The 18414-nt window shown below is 47.2% G+C and overlaps 1 protein-coding gene across 1 annotated transcript in view; it reads left to right on the forward strand.

Moving 5' to 3' along the window:
- Positions 1 to 18041: 18041 nt before the first annotated feature.
- Positions 18042 to 18414, forward strand: part of LOC306755015 (synaptophysin-like) — a gene marked incomplete at its 5' end in the record, with an annotated part of 52392 nt that continues 52019 nt past the window's right edge. Inside the window, one exon of the mRNA XM_079239227.1 lies at positions 18042 to 18059. Coding sequence (XP_079095353.1) covers positions 18042 to 18059 — 18 coding nt within the window. The remainder of the gene's footprint in view (positions 18060 to 18414) is intronic.

Consider the following 18414-nt stretch of genomic DNA (forward strand, 5'->3'; position numbering starts at 1 on the left):
TAGTGGGTCATATAAACTGCTGACAGTGACCAGTTCACCTCTCCTTGACACAAAACCTAGTGGGTCATATAAACTGCTGACAGTGACCAGTACACCTCTCCTTGACACAAAACCTAGTGGGTCATATAAACTGCTGACAGTGACCAGTTCACCTCTCCTTGACACAAAACCTAGTGGGTCATATAAACTGCTGACAGTGGCCAGTTCACCTCTCCTTGACACAAAACCTAGTGGGTCATATAAACTGCTGACAGTGACCAGTTCACCTCTCCTTGACACAAAACCTAGTGGGTCATATAAACTGCTGACAGTGACCAGTTCACCTCTCCTTGACACAAAACCTAGTGGGTCATATAAACTGCTGACAGTGACCAGTACACCTCTCCTTGACACAAAACCTAGTGGGTCATATAAACTGCTGACAGTGACCAGTTCACCTCTCCTTGACACAAAACCTAGTGGGTCATATAAACTGCTGACAGTGACCAGTTCACCTCTCCTTGACACAAAACCTAGTGGGTCATATAAACTGCTGACAGTGACCAGTTCACCTCTCCTTGACACAAAACCTAGTGGGTCATATAAACTGCTGACAGTGACCAGTTCACCTCTCCTTGACACAAAACCTAGTGGGTCATATAAACTGCTGACAGTGACTGTCATGGTTTGCTGTTTGAGTCTGTGCAGGTTGCCATGGGGACTCAAGGCGGAGTCTGGAGCTTCAATTACAACCACCTGGAGCTCATCTTCCTGATTTATCCTGCTATTTAAGGACAAGCTGGAGCTCCAGTCTTTGCCAGATTGTCTCTCTTTACTGCGTGGTAATCAGGCCAGTTCTAGTGCTTACCTTGTGGCTCATCGCTAGCGATTTCATTTTGTTTCTCTTTGCCTCCTCAGCACGTCAAGACCATTACGGACATCCTCCTGGATCAAGATCATTTTCCTCAGCCAACTTCCCCAACTGCTTGTGCCTGCCTGCTTCTGCCTCAAACCAAGGCCAACCACCACAACCAGAGGCCACCCCCCCCAGCAACCTCCACTATCATCAGAATTCCAATTATCTGAGAAGTTCTTCCCTGGACCAGACCAACAGGATCTGAGTACTAAATAAATACTTCATTTACCTCTTCATCTGTACGTTCTGCTTTTGGGTCCACCCCTCCACCCCGGTCTCTGACCGTGACAGTACAATCTGGCCATAACATGGACCCAGCGAACACACTCCAAACAGCCCTGACTGAACAGGGAAAACTTCTAGAGGAGCATGAGAAAGCTTTGCACTTCCTGGGTGAACAACAGGGACATTGTAACCATCGTCTGGACCAAGTCTTTGAACAGATACAGAGCATTCATAACTTACTGTCTGTTTCTTCTGCAGCTTCTGGATCTTCCTCCACTTCAACCCCACAAAGCATTACTCCTTCACCGGATCCGGTGTTTCGTGATGCTGCATTCCCGACACCTGAGCCATTCCTTGGGAACGTAAGCAAGTGTGGAGGCTTTATCCTTCAATGCTCATTAGCCATTTCTCGTTCTCCACGATCATTTTCTTCCGATGCCGCAAAGATATCTTTTGTCACTGCTCTCCTACGTGATAAGGCGCTGGACTGGGCATTGGCCTATTTTCAGTCTCGTCCAATGGATTCAATCTCTTTTTCTTCATTCTTAGATGACTTTCGTAAGACCTTCGACCACCCTTTGAAGGGAGCTGATGCAGTCAAGAGATTGCTCAATCTTAGACAGGGCAGTCGACCTGCAGTAGAGTTCATTGTGGACTTCCGTGTTCTGGCAGCTGAGACAGGGTGGCCTCCCGAGGTGTTAAGGGGAGTTCTGCTAAATGCTCTTAATGACCATCTAAAGGATCAGCTTGCGTTCCGGGAGGAGCCAGCCTCATTCGAGGAGTTGATCACCACAGTAATACAGGTTGATAACAGACTTGCCGAGAGGCGGCGGGAGCGAGGGGTTCGGGACCCGCTGTCCAGTCGGAGGCCGGTTCTCGGCCCAAGGACCCTTCCAATTGCGGCTGGTGGCACATTACCGTCTCTACCTGCTCCTGAAGGTCAGAGTGAACCTATGCAGGTAGGGCGAGCTGGGTTGACGCCAGAGGAACGCCAACACCGGTTACGGAATCATTTGTGCTTTTACTGCGGCTCCCCGGATCATCTCGTGTCCAGTTGCCGGTTGCAGTCAAAAGACCATGCCCGCCAGTAGAGGCAGGACTACTGGTGGGCGGGATTCAGCAGCCAAGTCCTCCACGTTGTGTACTACCGGTAACTCTCTCGTTGGACGGAACTGACCACCAGTTTCAGGCCTTAATCGACTCGGGCGCTGAACAGAACCTAATGGATCCCACTATGGCCACTAAATTCAAACTCCCCGCTGTTCTCCTGTCAACTCCTATTTCTGTTACTGCTTTGGATGGAAGAATTCTTACAACTATCACGCATAAGACCCGTCCTCTTACCCTACTAGTGTCTGGGAATCACAGTGAGAGAATTGAGTTCCTTCTTTTCCCTGTGGCTAATGTACCCATCACCCTAGGATACCCCTGGTTGGCTTTGCACAACCCTCATATCAACTGGAGTAAGAGCCGCCTGGAGAGTTGGAGCCTTTTTTGTCTGTCCAACTGTTTGAAGTCGGCTTGTCAACCTTCTAGAGCACCAGTTTGTATTCCTGAACAACCGGTGGACTTATCTATCATTCCGTCAGCATACCACGATTTAGGTGCCGTTTTCAGCAAGGACAAGGCTCAGTCTCTCCCACCGCACCGGCCCTACGACTGCGCTATAGAAATACTCCCAGGTGCATCACTTCCTAGAGGTAGACTTTTTAACCTGTCCAAACCGGAGCGGGAGGCCATGGAGAACTACATCCGCGAATCTCTAGATGCAGGTCTAATCAGGCCATCATCTTCTCCCGTTGGGGCAGGGTTTTTTTTTGTGCAAAAGAAGGACAAGACTTTACGCCCATGCATTGATTATCGGGATCTGAACAGCATTACCATCAAGAATAAATATCCTCTACCTTTAATCACCTCGGCTTTTGAATCCATTCAGGGGGCCCAGATCTTTACTAAATTGGACCTCCGGAACGCATATCACTTGGTCAGGATTCGTGAGGGGGATGAGTGGAAGACGGCCTTTAACACCCCTCTCGGACATTTTGAATATCTCGTCATGCCTTTTGGACTCACAAATGCCCCCGCTGTGTTCCAAGCACTTATCAATGATGTTCTTCGAGACTTCCTACACCGCTTTGTTTTTGTTTACCTTGACGATATCCTTGTTTTTTCAAGGTCCCTTGCAGAACATCAGCAACATGTTCGGTTGGTCTTACAACGGTTGCTGGAGAATCGTCTTTATGTCAAGGCAGAGAAATGTGACTTCCACGCCTCATCAACTTCCTTCCTGGGCTACGTCTTCCAGGGCGGGCAGGTGAAGACAGACCCAGCTAAGATCAAGGCCGTTGCGGAATGGCCTATTCCCAGTACCAGGAAGGATTTACGTTTTCTTGGCTTTTCTAATTTTTATCGACGTTTCATCAGAAACTACAGTATGGTCGCGGCTCCCCTCACCAGGCTGACCTCTGTCAAGATTCCCTTCTCCTGGACTCCGGAGGCGGATCAAGCTTTTGGCCGTTTAAAGGAACTATTTGTCACAGCACCCATTCTCGTTCAGCCAGACCCTGAGCGACAGTTCGTCCTGGAGGTGGATGCCTCTGAGGCTGGAGTTGGGGCCGTCTTGTCCCAGCGATCTGGTAAGGAGGACAAATTACACCCCTGTGCCTATTTCTCCAAACGGTTGACCCCCTCTGAACAGAACTATGATGTCGGCGATAGAGAACTCCTAGCGGTAAAGCTTGCCTTGGAGGAGTGGCGACACTGGCTGGAGGGGGCCAAACATCCTTTTGTAGTATGGACAGACCACAAGAATCTCGCCTATTTGCAGAGTGCAAAGAGATTGAACTCCCGTCAAGCCCGTTGGTCACTGTTCTTTAATCGTTTTGACTTTGCTATTTCCTATCGCCCTGGGTCCCAGAACACTAAGCCTGACGCCCTGTCCAGGCAAAACTCTGCCAAGGAGTCTTCTGAACCAGCACGCATTCTTCCTCCTTCAGTGGTGGTTGGTGGAGTGTCATGGCATGTGGAGGATCAGATACGCCAAGGATTGCTTTTGGATCCTGATCCCGAGGAGGGACCCCCCAACCGCCGTTATGTGCCCGTTTCTGCCCATTCTGCGGTTCTACACTGGATCCATTCATCTAAGTTTGCGTGTCATCCAGGAATTCATCGGACCATCACTTTGGCTCAAAGACATTTCTGGTGGCCGTCTCTGGTATCGGACGCCAGGGAATATGTCTCAGCCTGTCAAGTCTGTGCAAGGAATAAAACCTCCAATCAGCCTCCTTCAGGACTTCTGCAGCCACTAGAGGTTCCCAGCCGACCCTGGTCTCATATCTCATTGGATTTCGTCACTGGTTTGCCTCCGTCTCAAGGCAAGACAGCCATCCTCACTATAGTGGACCGCTTTTCCAAGGCTGCCCATTTCATTCCCCTGAACAAGCTGCCCTCCTCGTCCGAGACCGCAGAGCTCCTGGTAAACCATGTCTTCCGTCTTCATGGCATTCCAACTGAAATTGTGTCTGACAGGGGACCACAGTTTGTTTCCAGGGTTTGGAAGGCTTTTTGCACTGCCCTAGGTGCCAAGGTTTCCCTGAGCTCTGGCCACCATCCTCAGTCCAATGGCCAGACAGAACGACTCAATCAAGAATTGGAAGCTGCTCTGCGTTGTGTCGCATCTGATAATCCCTCTACTTGGTGCCGTCATGTGAGCTGGATCGAATATGCCCACAATTCTCTGTCCACTTCTGCTACCGGTTGTTCTCCATTCGAAGCCTCCCTTGGCTATCAACCTCCGTTGTTTCCCACGGAGGAGCGGGATCTGGATGTACCCTCGGTGCAACATCATCTCCAGAGGGCTCAGCGTGTCTGGACTAGGACAAGGGAGGCTCTGCTTCGTACCGCAGGTCGCAACAAGCGCCTGGCTGATCGCCACCGTCGTCCTGCTCCTGTGTTTTTGCCTGGTCAGAAGGTGTGGGTGTCTGCCCGGAACATTCCATTGAAGGGCACTTACCCTAAACTGGCCCCTCGCTTCATTGGTCCTTATGAGATCGTCTCGTTGGTGGGCCCCTCGGCCGTCCGTCTTCGTCTCCCCTCTTCTCTCCGCGTCCATCCCACATTCCATGTGTCTCAGCTCAAGCCTGTGTTGTCCAGTCCATTGTGCCCTCCTGCCAGGCCCCCTCCACCCGCCCGGATCGTTGGGGGTGGTCCTGCCTATACTGTGCGCCGTATCCTGGATGTTCGGCGCCGGGGTCGGGGTTTCCAGTATCTGGTGGACTGGTTGGGCTATGGTCCGGAGGAGCGTTCTTGGGTTCCTCGTCGCTTCGTTCTGGACTCCTCCCTGCTTGCTGATTTCCGCCGCTCCCGCCGTCTTGTACCTCCTGGGTCGCCTGGAGGCGTCCCTTGAGGTGGGGGTGCTGTCATGGTTTGCTGTTTGAGTCTGTGCAGGTTGCCATGGGGACTCAAGGCGGAGTCTGGAGCTTCAATTACAACCACCTGGAGCTCATCTTCCTGATTTATCCTGCTATTTAAGGACAAGCTGGAGCTCCAGTCTTTGCCAGATTGTCTCTCTTTACTGCGTGGTAATCAGGCCAGTTCTAGTGCTTACCTTGTGGCTCATCGCTAGCGATTTCATTTTGTTTCTCTTTGCCTCCTCAGCACGTCAAGACCATTACGGACATCCTCCTGGATCAAGATCATTTTCCTCAGCCAACTTCCCCAACTGCTTGTGCCTGCCTGCTTCTGCCTCAAACCAAGGCCAACCACCACAACCAGAGGCCACCCCCCCCAGCAACCTCCACTATCATCAGAATTCCAATTATCTGAGAAGTTCTTCCCTGGACCAGACCAACAGGATCTGAGTACTAAATAAATACTTCATTTACCTCTTCATCTGTACGTTCTGCTTTTGGGTCCACCCCTCCACCCCGGTCTCTGACCGTGACAGTGACCAGTTCACCTCTCCTTGACACAAAACCTAGTGGGTCATATAAACTGCTGACAGTGACCAGTTCACCTCTCCTTGACACAAAACCTAGTGGGTCATATAAACTGCTGACAGTGACCAGTTCACCTCTCCTTGACACAAAACCTAGTGGGTCATATAAACTGCTGACAGTGACCAGTTCACCTCTCCTTGACACAAAACCTAGTGGGTCATATAAACTGCTGACAGTGACCAGTTCACCTCTCCTTGACACAAAACCTAGTGGGTCATATAAACTGCTGACAGTGACCAGTTCACCTCTCCTTGACACAAAACCTAGTGGGTCATATAAACTGCTGACAGTGACCAGTTCACCTCTCCTTGACACAAAACCTAGTGGGTCATATAAACTGCTGACAGTGACCAGTTCACCTCTCCTTGACACAAAACCTAGTGGGTCATATAAACTGCTGACAGTGACCAGTACACCTCTCCTTGACACAAAACCTAGTGGGTCATATAAACTGCTGACAGTGACCAGTTCACCTCTCCTTGACACAAAACCTAGTGGGTCATATAAACTGCTGACAGTGACCAGTTCACCTCTCCTTGACACAAAACCTAGTGGGTCATATAAACTGCTGACAGTGACCAGTTCACCTCTCCTTGACACAAAACCTAGTGGGTCATATAAACTGCTGACAGTGACCAGTTCACCTCTCCTTGACACAAAACCTAGTGGGTCATATAAACTGCTGACAGTGACCAGTTCACCTCTCCTACTGTATGGCCTTTGCTCTGTACCGACATTAAATGTAAAGCTGTCATTTCTTACATTCCAGAGGATTCCTAAACTTCTCTGCAGAGGTATATTGTCCAACTCCAAATCCAAGTCCAGATCCAGATCCAGATCCAGATCCCGATCCCGATCCAGATCCAAGTCCAGATCCAGATCCAGATCCAGATCCAGATCCAAATCCAAGTCCAGATCCAGATCCCGATCCCGATCCAGATCCAAGTCCAGATCCAGATCCAGATCCAGATCCAGATCCAGATCCAAATCCAAGTCCAGATCCAGATCCAGATCCAGATCCAAATCCAAATCCAGATCCAGATCCAGATCCCGATCCAGATCCAGATCCCGATCCAGATCCCGATCCAGATCCAAGTCCAGATCCAGATCCAGATCCAGATCCAGATCCCGATCCAGATCCAAGTCCAGATCCAGATCCAGATCCCGATCCAGATCCAGATCCAGATCCAGATCCAAATCCAAGTCCAGATCCAGATCCAGATCCAGATCCAGATCCAGATCCAAATCCAAGTCCAGATCCAGATCCAGATCCAGATCCAGATCCAAATCCAAGTCCAGATCCAGATCCCGATCCCGATCCAGATCCAAGTCCAGATCCAGATCCAGATCCAGATCCCGATCCAGATCCAGATCCAAGTCCAGATCCAGATCCAGATCCAGATCCAGATCCAAATCCAGATCCAGATCCAGATCCAGATCCCGATCCCGATCCAGATCCAAGTCCAGATCCAGATCCAGATCCAGATCCAAATCCAAGTCCAGATCCAGATCCAGATCCAGATCCAGGTCCAGGTCCAGATCCAGATCCAGATCCAAATCCAAGTCCAGATCCAGATCCAGATCCAGATCCAGATCCCGATCCCGATCCAGATCCAAGTCCAGATCCAGATCCAGATCCCGATCCAGATCCAGATCCAGATCCAGATCCAAATCCAAGTCCAGATCCAGATCCAGATCCAGATCCAGATCCAAATCCAAGTCCAGATCCAGATCCAGATCCAGATCCAGATCCAGATCCAAATCCAAGTCCAGATCCAGATCCAGATCCAGAGCAGGGTCAGTGTCAGATCCAGATCCAGATCCAGATCCAGATCCAGATCCAGGTCCAAGTCCAGATCCAAGTCCAGATCCAGATCCAGATCCAAGTCCAGATCCAGATCCAGATCCAGATCCAAATCCAAGTCCAGATCCAGATCCAGATCCAGATCCAGAGCAGGGTCAGTGTCAGATCCAGATCCAGATCCAGATCCAGATCCAGATCCAGATCCAGAGCAGGGTCAGGGTCAGATCCAGATCCAGAGCAGGGTCAGATCCAGATCCAGATCCAGATCCAGATCCAAATCCAAGTCCAGATCCAGATCCAGATCCAGATCCAGATCCAGAGCAGGGTCAGTGTCAGATCCAGATCCAGATCCAGATCCAGATCCAGATCCAGAGCAGGGTCAGGGTCAGATCCAGATCCAGAGCAGGGTCAGATCCAGATCCAGATCCAGATCCAGATCCAGGTCCAAGTCCAGATCCAAGTCCAGATCCAGATCCAGATCCAAGTCCAGATCCAGATCCAGATCCAGATCCAGATCCAAATCCAAGTCCAGATCCAGATCCAGATCCAGATCCAGATCCAGAGCAGGGTCAGATCCAGATCCAAATCCAAGTCCAGATCCAGATCCAGATCCAGATCCAGATCCAGAGCAGGGTCAGATCCAGATCCAGATCCAGATCAGGGTCAGGGTCTGATCCAGATCCAGAGCAGGGTCAGATCCAGATCCAGATCCAGATCAGGGTCAGGGTCTGATCCAGATCCAGAGCAGGGTCAGATCCAGATCCAGATCCAGATCAGGGTCAGGGTCAGGGTCAGATCCAGATCAGAGCAGGGTCAGGTGTAACCAAAGGGAAAAATGTAACATCTAACATGTTTTCTCCATGAGAGATTCAAAATTCCCACTCTTCCACTCAGTCCTTGAATGCACTGGTCACATGACAGTTCACCTGGTCTCTCCAGCCAATCAGGGTTCCATACTTATGCTGCCTCACTTCCTCTCAGCTCAGTAGTGTGGGAGAGGAGTTGAGGACAGCTGCTTTGAAGGTTGGTTTCAAACAGACATACAATCTATTTAGTAACTCTTGTATAAAGTCAACTATGCATCATTGTAACTTTGTAGAGGCCAACTTGATCTAAGGACTGGGGGACTGTGCCTGTCATTTGGGCATCTATGATCTTTGGAATTGGTGAGTCTGAGCTTTGTCTGAGCCTATGTAATTTGTTTGTGGTGTTAGCCACCATTAGCTAAAATTAGCATGCTAATGCTAACATGTGATTGTGGACCAGGCCTTTATCCTGTTGTTCATGTTAGCCTGGTGGGTTAAATACTGGCTTTAGCATTAGCATTAGCTATAGCATTAGCCATCTTGCTTTTTGCTGCTTGTACTGTTTTATTTATGGGTTTGGCTGCAGTTTAAAACCTGAGCATTTTCAAATGTACAGATATTGAACATTTATTTGAAACTCTGATATGAATGTGTACACAGGATTTATTGTTAACAATATGAATGATCAGATATTTAATTGGTCCTGTTCTCCAATGCAGGCCAGGTGCCCTTTAATGGGTGATGTGATGGCGAGCTATTATCCAGGAGCTTGAAGACCCTGAGTCCCTTTCACTGGTTGGGTAGGAGGCTAAAGTAGCCTGTCTCTCTCCCACCTATTCTCCACCCGTTTCACCAGTCCACTTCTCAATCTTTCAACAGTTAATCACGCGTTTCCCATCATTCTAAATTAGAATAACACTATGGACATTCCACCGGTGCAAACGAACTGTTGAATATCCCCCGAACAGGAAAAAGAACTCAGGACTATGGACTTTGGAAATTATGTTTGATTTATTTTGATTCCTTTTCTGTGAAATGGTTGAGGATTACATTTGATATTTCTCATTGTAAATATTGTATTATTTCTTTGGGGTTTGTGGTTAATGGTTTTGGTTATTGTTTTGTTTTGTTGCAACTACTTTCAAAATATATTACTTTTAAAGCAACCTAATTGTCTTGTGTCACTTACCTTTGCCCTCTAGTCGCTGTATCTAGTCTTCTGATTAATATTTACTAGCCTATTGCAACTTATATATAAATTAGAAATTATAACAGTAAAGTTAAATTCACACTTGCTATATTCTTGGCGAGCTAGCCAGGAGGGTATTTGGTACAGTGAATACAAAATTTTTTGTTTTATTTTGCTCATTCAAACTTACCAATTCCAAAATGGAAATCTTTGAAAGTCTTGAAGTAAAAATTCCGAATGCACTTTTGGTAGATGGGGCCACAGAGTCTGAATTGCGCGACGATGTTTTTGAGTTTCTAGAATCGCATGGCGCAATAAAACGAACCGTTCCGATTACTGGTACCGATTCTGAATTTTCAGGTCGACTTGTCGTTGAATATATGTCGGGCTCTGTTTTTGAGCTTTTACCAAAATTACCATATATTCACATTTCTGAGCTGGGCAATAAATATTTTATTGAAAAACTATCTGATGTTTATGCTTCAAAGGGTTGTGCTTCAAAAACTGAAACTTTTATGGAGGATGTGAAGAACATGGCTAAATTTTCCGGAAAGGAATATGGAGAAATTCTCCAGGAAATGATGGCACAAATTAATAAGTCCATTGCTGAGCTTTACCATCCTGCGGCTGCTACCAATGCTGTCATACAGCAACAGACTTTTCCTGTAACAGTGACAAAATCAGGACCTCCATTAACAAATGTTTTATTTGCACCCAGCGTTCCAGCAGAGAATCGACAGAGGGAAGAAAGGCAACCCACTGTGAACATGGCTGCCAGTGATCTGAACCCTCCGGAAGTTCAACGCTATGTGGTAGAACACGTTGTACGGAGTGGAGACAGTTCACAGTCATCCCATAAGCTGAGGACATTCTCTGGAAAAGTGCCAAGACCAGCACAGGAAACGGACTATGATACCTGGAGATCTGGCGTTGAGTTGTTTTTGAGAGATCTATCTATTTCCGACCTGCAACGCACTAGATTTATCCGGGACAGTCTGCTGCCTCCTGCTGCGGATATGGTAAAACATCTCAGTCCTGACACTTTACCTGGGGTGTACCTGCAACAATTGGAATCTGCATATGGGACGGTGCAGGATGGAGATGAATTGTACGCGAAGTTCCTCGATACTTACCAGAATATAGGTGAGAAACCATCCACATACCTTCAGCGCCTCCAGGTTGCCTTGCAGCATGCCGTGAGAAGAGGAGGAGTTCCTGTAAGTGATGTGAATAAACGGCTGTTGACCCAATTTTGTAGAGGATGTTGGGACAACAACCTTATTGTCGAGCTGCAGTTAAAGCAGAGGAAAAATGATCCACCACAGTTTGCCGAGCTTCTCCTACTCCTTCGTACTGAGGAAGATCAGGATGCATCAAAGGCAATAAGAATGAAGCAGCACCTGGGTGTGGCAAAGCATAAAGTCACAAGCCATGCACAATATGTACAACCCGGCGAGGAATCTAATTTGTGTGCTACTTTCATGTCATTCACTAAGCAGCTCATCAAACAAATGACTGCTATACAGCAGCAGCTGGCCATGCTGACTACCAGTCAGTGCAGCCTTAAAGTTCCTGCTGTCACACAAGTTGAAGGACCCAAGCCTGGAAAATTTGTTAAACATGTTAAGCCTGGATTTTGTTTCCGCTGTGGAGAGGACGGGCACATTAAGCCTCAATGTGACTCGGAACCAAACCCTTTATTAGTGGCAACCAAACGTAAACAACTTCAGGAGAAACAGCAAAAATGGAAGAAGCAAAGTTCTCACTCGACTGGATCTTTAAACTAGTTCGAGTTCCTGGTGTGGGACACCCAGGAACTGAGCCGGACCAATCCAGTCCCGCCAAGAAGTCACTGTCAGTTCAGTGTGCAGAGCTAAAGTCCAGTCTGAACAAGAAACCACACATACCAAAAGGTTTAATTGGATCACGATGCACCGCAGAGATCAACGTCGCTGGTCATAAATGTCAATGCCTGCTGGATACTGGATCTCAAGTCACTACGGTGCCAGTCTCATTTTATAATAACCACCTCTCTGACCAGCCTGTTCATCCAATCAATGAACTCCTTCATGTAGAAGGTGCTGCTGGCCAGAGTGTGCCATATCTGGGATATGTGGAGACCACAGTGACTTTTTCTGAAGATTTTGTTGGGAGGGAATTTACCATTCCTACACTTGCTCTGGTAGTTCCCGATGTGAGACCAGGGTTTCCGACTTCCATTCTTGTTGGTATGAACACACCTGAAACTCTTTATGATCAGTTTTGTGAAAGTGGGAATCCAACCTTTCAACCACTCTCATATGGTTATAAGGCTGTGCTAAATACACTTCAGCTAGTTTACCAGCAGAGTTGTAGAGACACTTTGGGAGTTGTAACGTTATTCAGTAAAGCTCCAGTGGTTATTCCAGCTGGCCGCACAGTTGTGATTGAAGGATCTGCAAAAGTTCATGTTTCGACCAGTCAGTCTGCTCTCTTACAGCATCCGGAGTCAGGCCTGCCGGGTGGTTTGTGTGTAAGCAGCTGTCTGATATCGCTTCCTGCTCATTCACCTCACAAGATTCCGGTAATTGTGACGAATGAGTCCGAGCAAGACGTGTTCATTTCCCCTTCTACGGTCATAGGAGAGCTTGGAGCATACGACTGTGTTATTTCGGAGCATAGTGTGACAAACTCCACCTCTACTGAACATTCAACTGCTCCATTGAAGTTCAACTTTGACAACTCGCTGATACCTCCAGAGTGGAAAGAGCGCATCACATCAAAGCTCAATGCCATGCCAGAAGTCTTTTCCCATCATGATCTGGACTTTGGTTGCACAAGCCGAGTGAAACATCACATTAATCTTCATGACCCAACCCCTTTTAAGCATCGAGCTAGACCTATACATCCACATGATGTTGAGGCTGTACGGAAACATCTGTGGGAGCTCTTGGATGCTGGTATTATTAGGGAGTCAGAATCCCCTTTTTCTTCTCCGATTGTGGTGGTCAAGAAGAAGAATGGGAATATCCGGCTGTGCATCGATTATCGGAAACTCAACCTTCAAACAATAAAAGATGCTTACGCATTGCCCAACCTGGAAGAGTCTTTTTCAGCCCTCACTGGATCTAAATGGTTCTCAGTGCTCGACCTCAAATCAGGTTACTATCAGATCGAAATGCACGAAGAAGACAAGGCCAAAACAGCCTTCGTAACTCCCCTTGGCTTCTGGGAATTTAACAGAATGCCACAAGGTGTCACCAATGCACCTTCTACCTTCCAACGTATAATGGAAAAGTGCATGGGGAGTCTTCACCTAAAAGAGGTCTTGGTGTTCATTGATGATTTGATTGTGTTCTCGAACACTCTAGAAGAACATGAGAACCGCCTTTTGCGAGTGCTGAACCGTCTGAAAGAATACGGGTTGAAACTTTCCCCGGACAAATGCAAATTCTTCCAGTCGTCTGTGCGATATTTGGGTCACATTGTGTCGGAGAGAGGTGTGGAAACGGACCCAGAAAAGGTTGCCGCCTTGAAATCCTGGCCGATTCCAACCAACCTGAAGACCTTGCGATCATTTCTGGGTTTTGCAGGTTATTACCGGCGATTTATCAAAGGGTATGCCAAAATTGTCAAACCTCTCAATGACCTGACAAAGGGATATTCGCTTCACAAATTAGTGAAGAACAAAATTTCCAATGCCCGACAGATGGATCCCAGTCAGCCATTTGGTGCCCGGTGGACTGCAGAGTGCCAGCTTGCTTTCTCTACTCTCATTGAACAGCTCACTAGCGCACCTGTCCTTGGGTTTGCTAATCCTGCCTTGCCTTACATACTCCACACTGATGCTAGCACCACTGGTCTTGGCGCTGCCCTTTACCAAGAACAAGAGGGGAGGCTAAAGGTGATAGCATATGCCAGTCAGGGATTGTCACAGAGCGAGAGCCGTTATCCGGCACACAAACTCGAATTTTTGGCACTAAAGTGGAGTGTGACAGAGAAATTTCCTGATTATTTGTATGGGTCAAATTTTACAGTGGTTACGGATAGTAATCCCCTTATGTTCTGACATCTGCTAAACTCGATGCCACCAGCCACCGCTGGTTGGCAGCTCTTTCAACCTTCTCATTTAAGTTGCAGTACAGAGCTGGCTGACATAACTTGGATGCCGACGCCCTTTCTCGTCGTCCTCATGAGAGCACGCAGAATGAATTCACACAAAAAGACCACGAGCTCCTGCACCAATTTGCTGAACAACATCTTCCAGATGGTGATGAACAGATCTCTCCTGCAGTCGTGGAAGCAATTTGTCAAAGCAGTCTTCTTCGAACTCAAGCGGAAATCTCTCTCGTTGAATCTCTCTCCATCACAGCTGAGTCAGTTTCTGAAGCCTTCACTGGAGATCTGCATGGGCTCCCTGTTGTCCCTGCATTTTCTAACGACGAACTCCGAGACATGCAACGGGCTGATCAGAGCATTCGAGAGGTTATCCATCAGTTGGAGACTGGTGACAGAGTATCTCCAACTGTTAGAGAGGAGTTGCCAGAGCTTTCACTCTTCTTGAGGGAGCTGAGCAAGTTGGAAATTCTCGATGGCATCCTGTATCGCAAACGTCATGACAATGAGCAACCATCTTACCAACTTGTTCTGCCGGAAGAACTCCGTTCCACCATTCTCCAGAGTCTGCATGACCATATGGGCCATATGGGAATCGAGCGCACTCTCGATCTAGTTCGCACACGATTCTTCTGGCCACGAATGTCTACTGATGTTGAACGCAAAGTTAAGACTTGTGGACGTTGTATACGTCGGAAGACCTTGCCAGAGAAAGCTGCCCCTCTGGTTAGCATTCGAACATCACGCCCATTGGAACTTCTCTGTATGGATTTCCTCAGCATAGAACCTGACACCAGCAACACAAAGGATGTTCTAGTACTTACAGACCACTTTACAAAGTTCGCTGTGGCAATTCCAACGCCGAATCAGAAGGCAAAGACTGTGGCCAAGTGCCTTATGGACAACTTCATCGTCTGTTATGGGATTCCAGAAAGGCTACATACTGACCAAGGCCCAGATTTTGAGTCTAAGCTGATTTATGAACTTTGTGATGTTGCTGGGATTCAGAAGTGTAGAACAACACCTTACCATCCTCGAGGGAATCCCGTCGAGCGATTTAACAGGACTTTGCTAAACATGCTGGGTACTCTAGAGACGAAACAAAAATCAAAATGGCGCGAGTTTGTCAAACCGCTAGTGTATGCTTATAACTGCACGAGAAATGAAGTAACCGGATTCACGCCATATGAACTAATGTTCGGGAGATCTCCCCGTCTTCCCGTGGATCTGGCCTTCCAACTCCCAGTGCATGCAAAAAAGCACCAACCACACACTCAGTACGTGAAAGATCTGAAATCGAGACTTGAGGAGAGCTATAAAATTGCTTCAAAGAATGCTGCGAGGAGCAGTGATCGCAACAAAGTTCGCTTTGATAAGCATGTCCGACCTTCTCAACTCGAAGTTGGTGACAGAGTGCTGGTTAGAAATGTGCGGATTAGAGGCAAACACAAATTGAGCGACAAGTGGGAACAAGACATTTTCATTGTTGTGAAGAGAGCTGGAGATTTACCGGTTTATACCGTGAGGCCAGAAGGCAAGGATGGTCCAACCCGTACTTTACACCGTGACTTATTGTTGCCATGTGGGTTTCTTCCGGAGGTTGAATTGAGTGCTTCGTCTGAGTCCATTCCTGCTGTAGAACCTAGACAAACTCGTCAACAAAACCGAGCTCAGCTTTTGTCCAAGGAACCTGCTGAGGAGGATGAAACGCCTGAAGAGATTTCAGTCCACTTAGTTCCGAATGCTATGAGGTTTTCAGTGGAGAAATTTCAAACGCTAAAGGATTTACCTCTTATGGATAAAGGGCTTGTTCCACAAAATAATTTTCCTGCTGTTGTATTGTCTTCTTGATCTGAAGATGAGCCAGTGGAAACACCTGTGGAAGATTTATCTGAACTCTTACCTTCTTTTGGAGAGATTCACTTACCTGAAAATGAACCTGATCCTATGGAGATAAATCTACCTGAAAACTTACCTGAAGAGGATCATCCAGTCCCTAACGATGTACCTGGGGAAAATGGATATGAAGGAATGAACAGCCCTGAAGTCGATTTGGCTGAGCCAACTCACTTTGAAGGCATAAACTACTTACCTGATAATGACAGTATAAACAACCAACTTACTGAGTCCGGCCTTAGACGCTCAACTCGTCATAGATCACCCCCTAGGAGACTAAAGTACGTTTCCTTAGGTAATCCGCTGATCTCTGTCGTTCAGACTCTGTTACATAGTTTATCCGATGCTTTAGGAACTTCGACTTCGAATAGTTAGTTGTCCTTTGAATTATGCAACGGGACGTGCATAGGTTTAAGAGGGGAGGGTGTAACCAAAGGGAAAAATGTAACATCTAACATGTTTTCTCCATGAGAGATTCAAAATTCCCACTCTTCCACTCAGTCCTTGAATGCACTGGTCACATGACAGTTCACCTGGTCTCTCCAGCCAATCAGGGTTCCATACTTATGCTGCCTCACTTCCTCTCAGCTCAGTAGTGTGGGAGAGGAGTTGAGGACAGCTGCTTTGAAGGTTGGTTTCAAACAGACATACAATCTATTTAGTAACTCTTGTATAAAGTCAACTATGCATCATTGTAACTTTGTAGAGGCCAACTTGATCTAAGGACTGGGGGGCTGTGCCTGTCATTTGGGCATCTATGATCTTTGGAATTGGTGAGTCTGAGCTTTGTCTGAGCCTATGTAATTTGTTTGTGGTGTTAGCCACCATTAGCTAAAATTAGCATGCTAATGCTAACATGTGATTGTGGACCAGGCCTTTATCCTGTTGTTCATGTTAGCCTGGTGGGTTAAATACTGGCTTTAGCATTAGCATTAGCTATAGCATTAGCCATCTTGCTTTTTGCTGCTTGTACTGTTTTATTTATGGGTTTGGCTGCAGTTTAAAACCTGAGCATTTTCAAATGTACAGATATTGAACATTTATTTGAAACTCTGATATGAATGTGTACACAGGATTTATTGTTAACAATATGAATTATCAGATATTTAATTGGTCCTGTTCTCCAATGCAGGCCAGGTGCCCTTTAATGGGTGATGTGATGGCGAGCTATTATCCAGGAGCTTGAAGACCCTGAGTCCCTTTCACTGGTTGGGTAGGAGGCTAAAGTAGCCTGTCTCTCTCCCACCTATTCTCCACCCGTTTCACCAGTCCACTTCTCAATCTTTCAACAGTTAATCACGCGTTTCCCATCATTCTAAATTAGAATAACACTATGGACATTCCACCGGTGCAAACGAACTGTTGAATATCCCCCGAACAGGAAAAAGAACTCAGGACTATGGACTTTGGAAATTATGTTTGATTTATTTTGATTCCTTTTCTGTGAAATGGTTGAGGATTACATTTGATATTTCTCATTGTAAATATTGTATTATTTCTTTGGGGTTTGTGGTTAATGGTTTTGGTTATTGTTTTGTTTTGTTGCAACTACTTTCAAAATATATTACTTTTAAAGCAACCTAATTGTCTTGTGTCACTTACCTTTGCCCTCTAGTAGCTGTATCTAGTCTTCTGATTAATATTTACTAGCCTATTGCAACTTATATATAAATTAGAAATTATAACAGTAAAGTTAAATTCACACTTGCTATACAGGGTTAGATCCAGATCCAGAGTCAGATCCAGATCCAGAGTCAGATCCAGAGTCAGATCCAGAGTCAGATCCAGATCCAGAGCAGGGTCAGATCCAGATCCAGAGCAGGGTCAGATCCAGATCCAGAGCAGGGTCAGATCCAGGAGTCTGGAGGAACACGAGATGGAAGAACCATCATGGGAGGAAAAGCCCCTGTGTGTGTGTCTCCGGGGGGGGGGGGTTATTTATCCCCAGACACACACACATTATTTTAAATTGTGGAAATGATTCCGTGATGTTATGTTTGTTTGTTTACGTCTGTGTGTTTGCGGATCAAACGTTTATAGTAAATAAAGACGAAATGACGCAGGGCAGCCCCCCCCCTCCTCTTCCTCCTCCTCCTCCTCCTCCTCCCTCCATCTCTCCTCTCCTCGCGCCAGGATGGACGTCGTGAATCAGGTACGGATCCAACATTCTCCTTCTATTTCTACAATTGTGTTCGGAACCGGCTCTGTTTGTTCGGTTCTGGTTCGGTTCGGGACTGTGTCGCATGTTGTGTTCTTCTGATATTTGTCTTCTGGTCCAGACCCGGACCGCCCGCCGGAGGCTGCGGGAGGCGGCAGAGTTCCGGAATGACGCAGCCGAACCGAACCGGACCGTGGGCATCAGATCCGCGGGGTGTAGTGGAGGGGGGGTTGGGACGGACCGGGGAGGTCCTCAGCTTTGGACCGGAAGGACGAATAAAATAAAAATCAGTCGAAACATGTTTTTTTTTTCTGCCTGCGCGCGATGACGTGACATCAGAGCGCGTTCG

This window comes from Telmatherina bonti (assembly GCF_933228915.1).
Source record: "Telmatherina bonti genome assembly, chromosome: 4".
NCBI classification, from domain to species: domain Eukaryota; kingdom Metazoa; phylum Chordata; class Actinopteri; order Atheriniformes; family Telmatherinidae; genus Telmatherina; species Telmatherina bonti.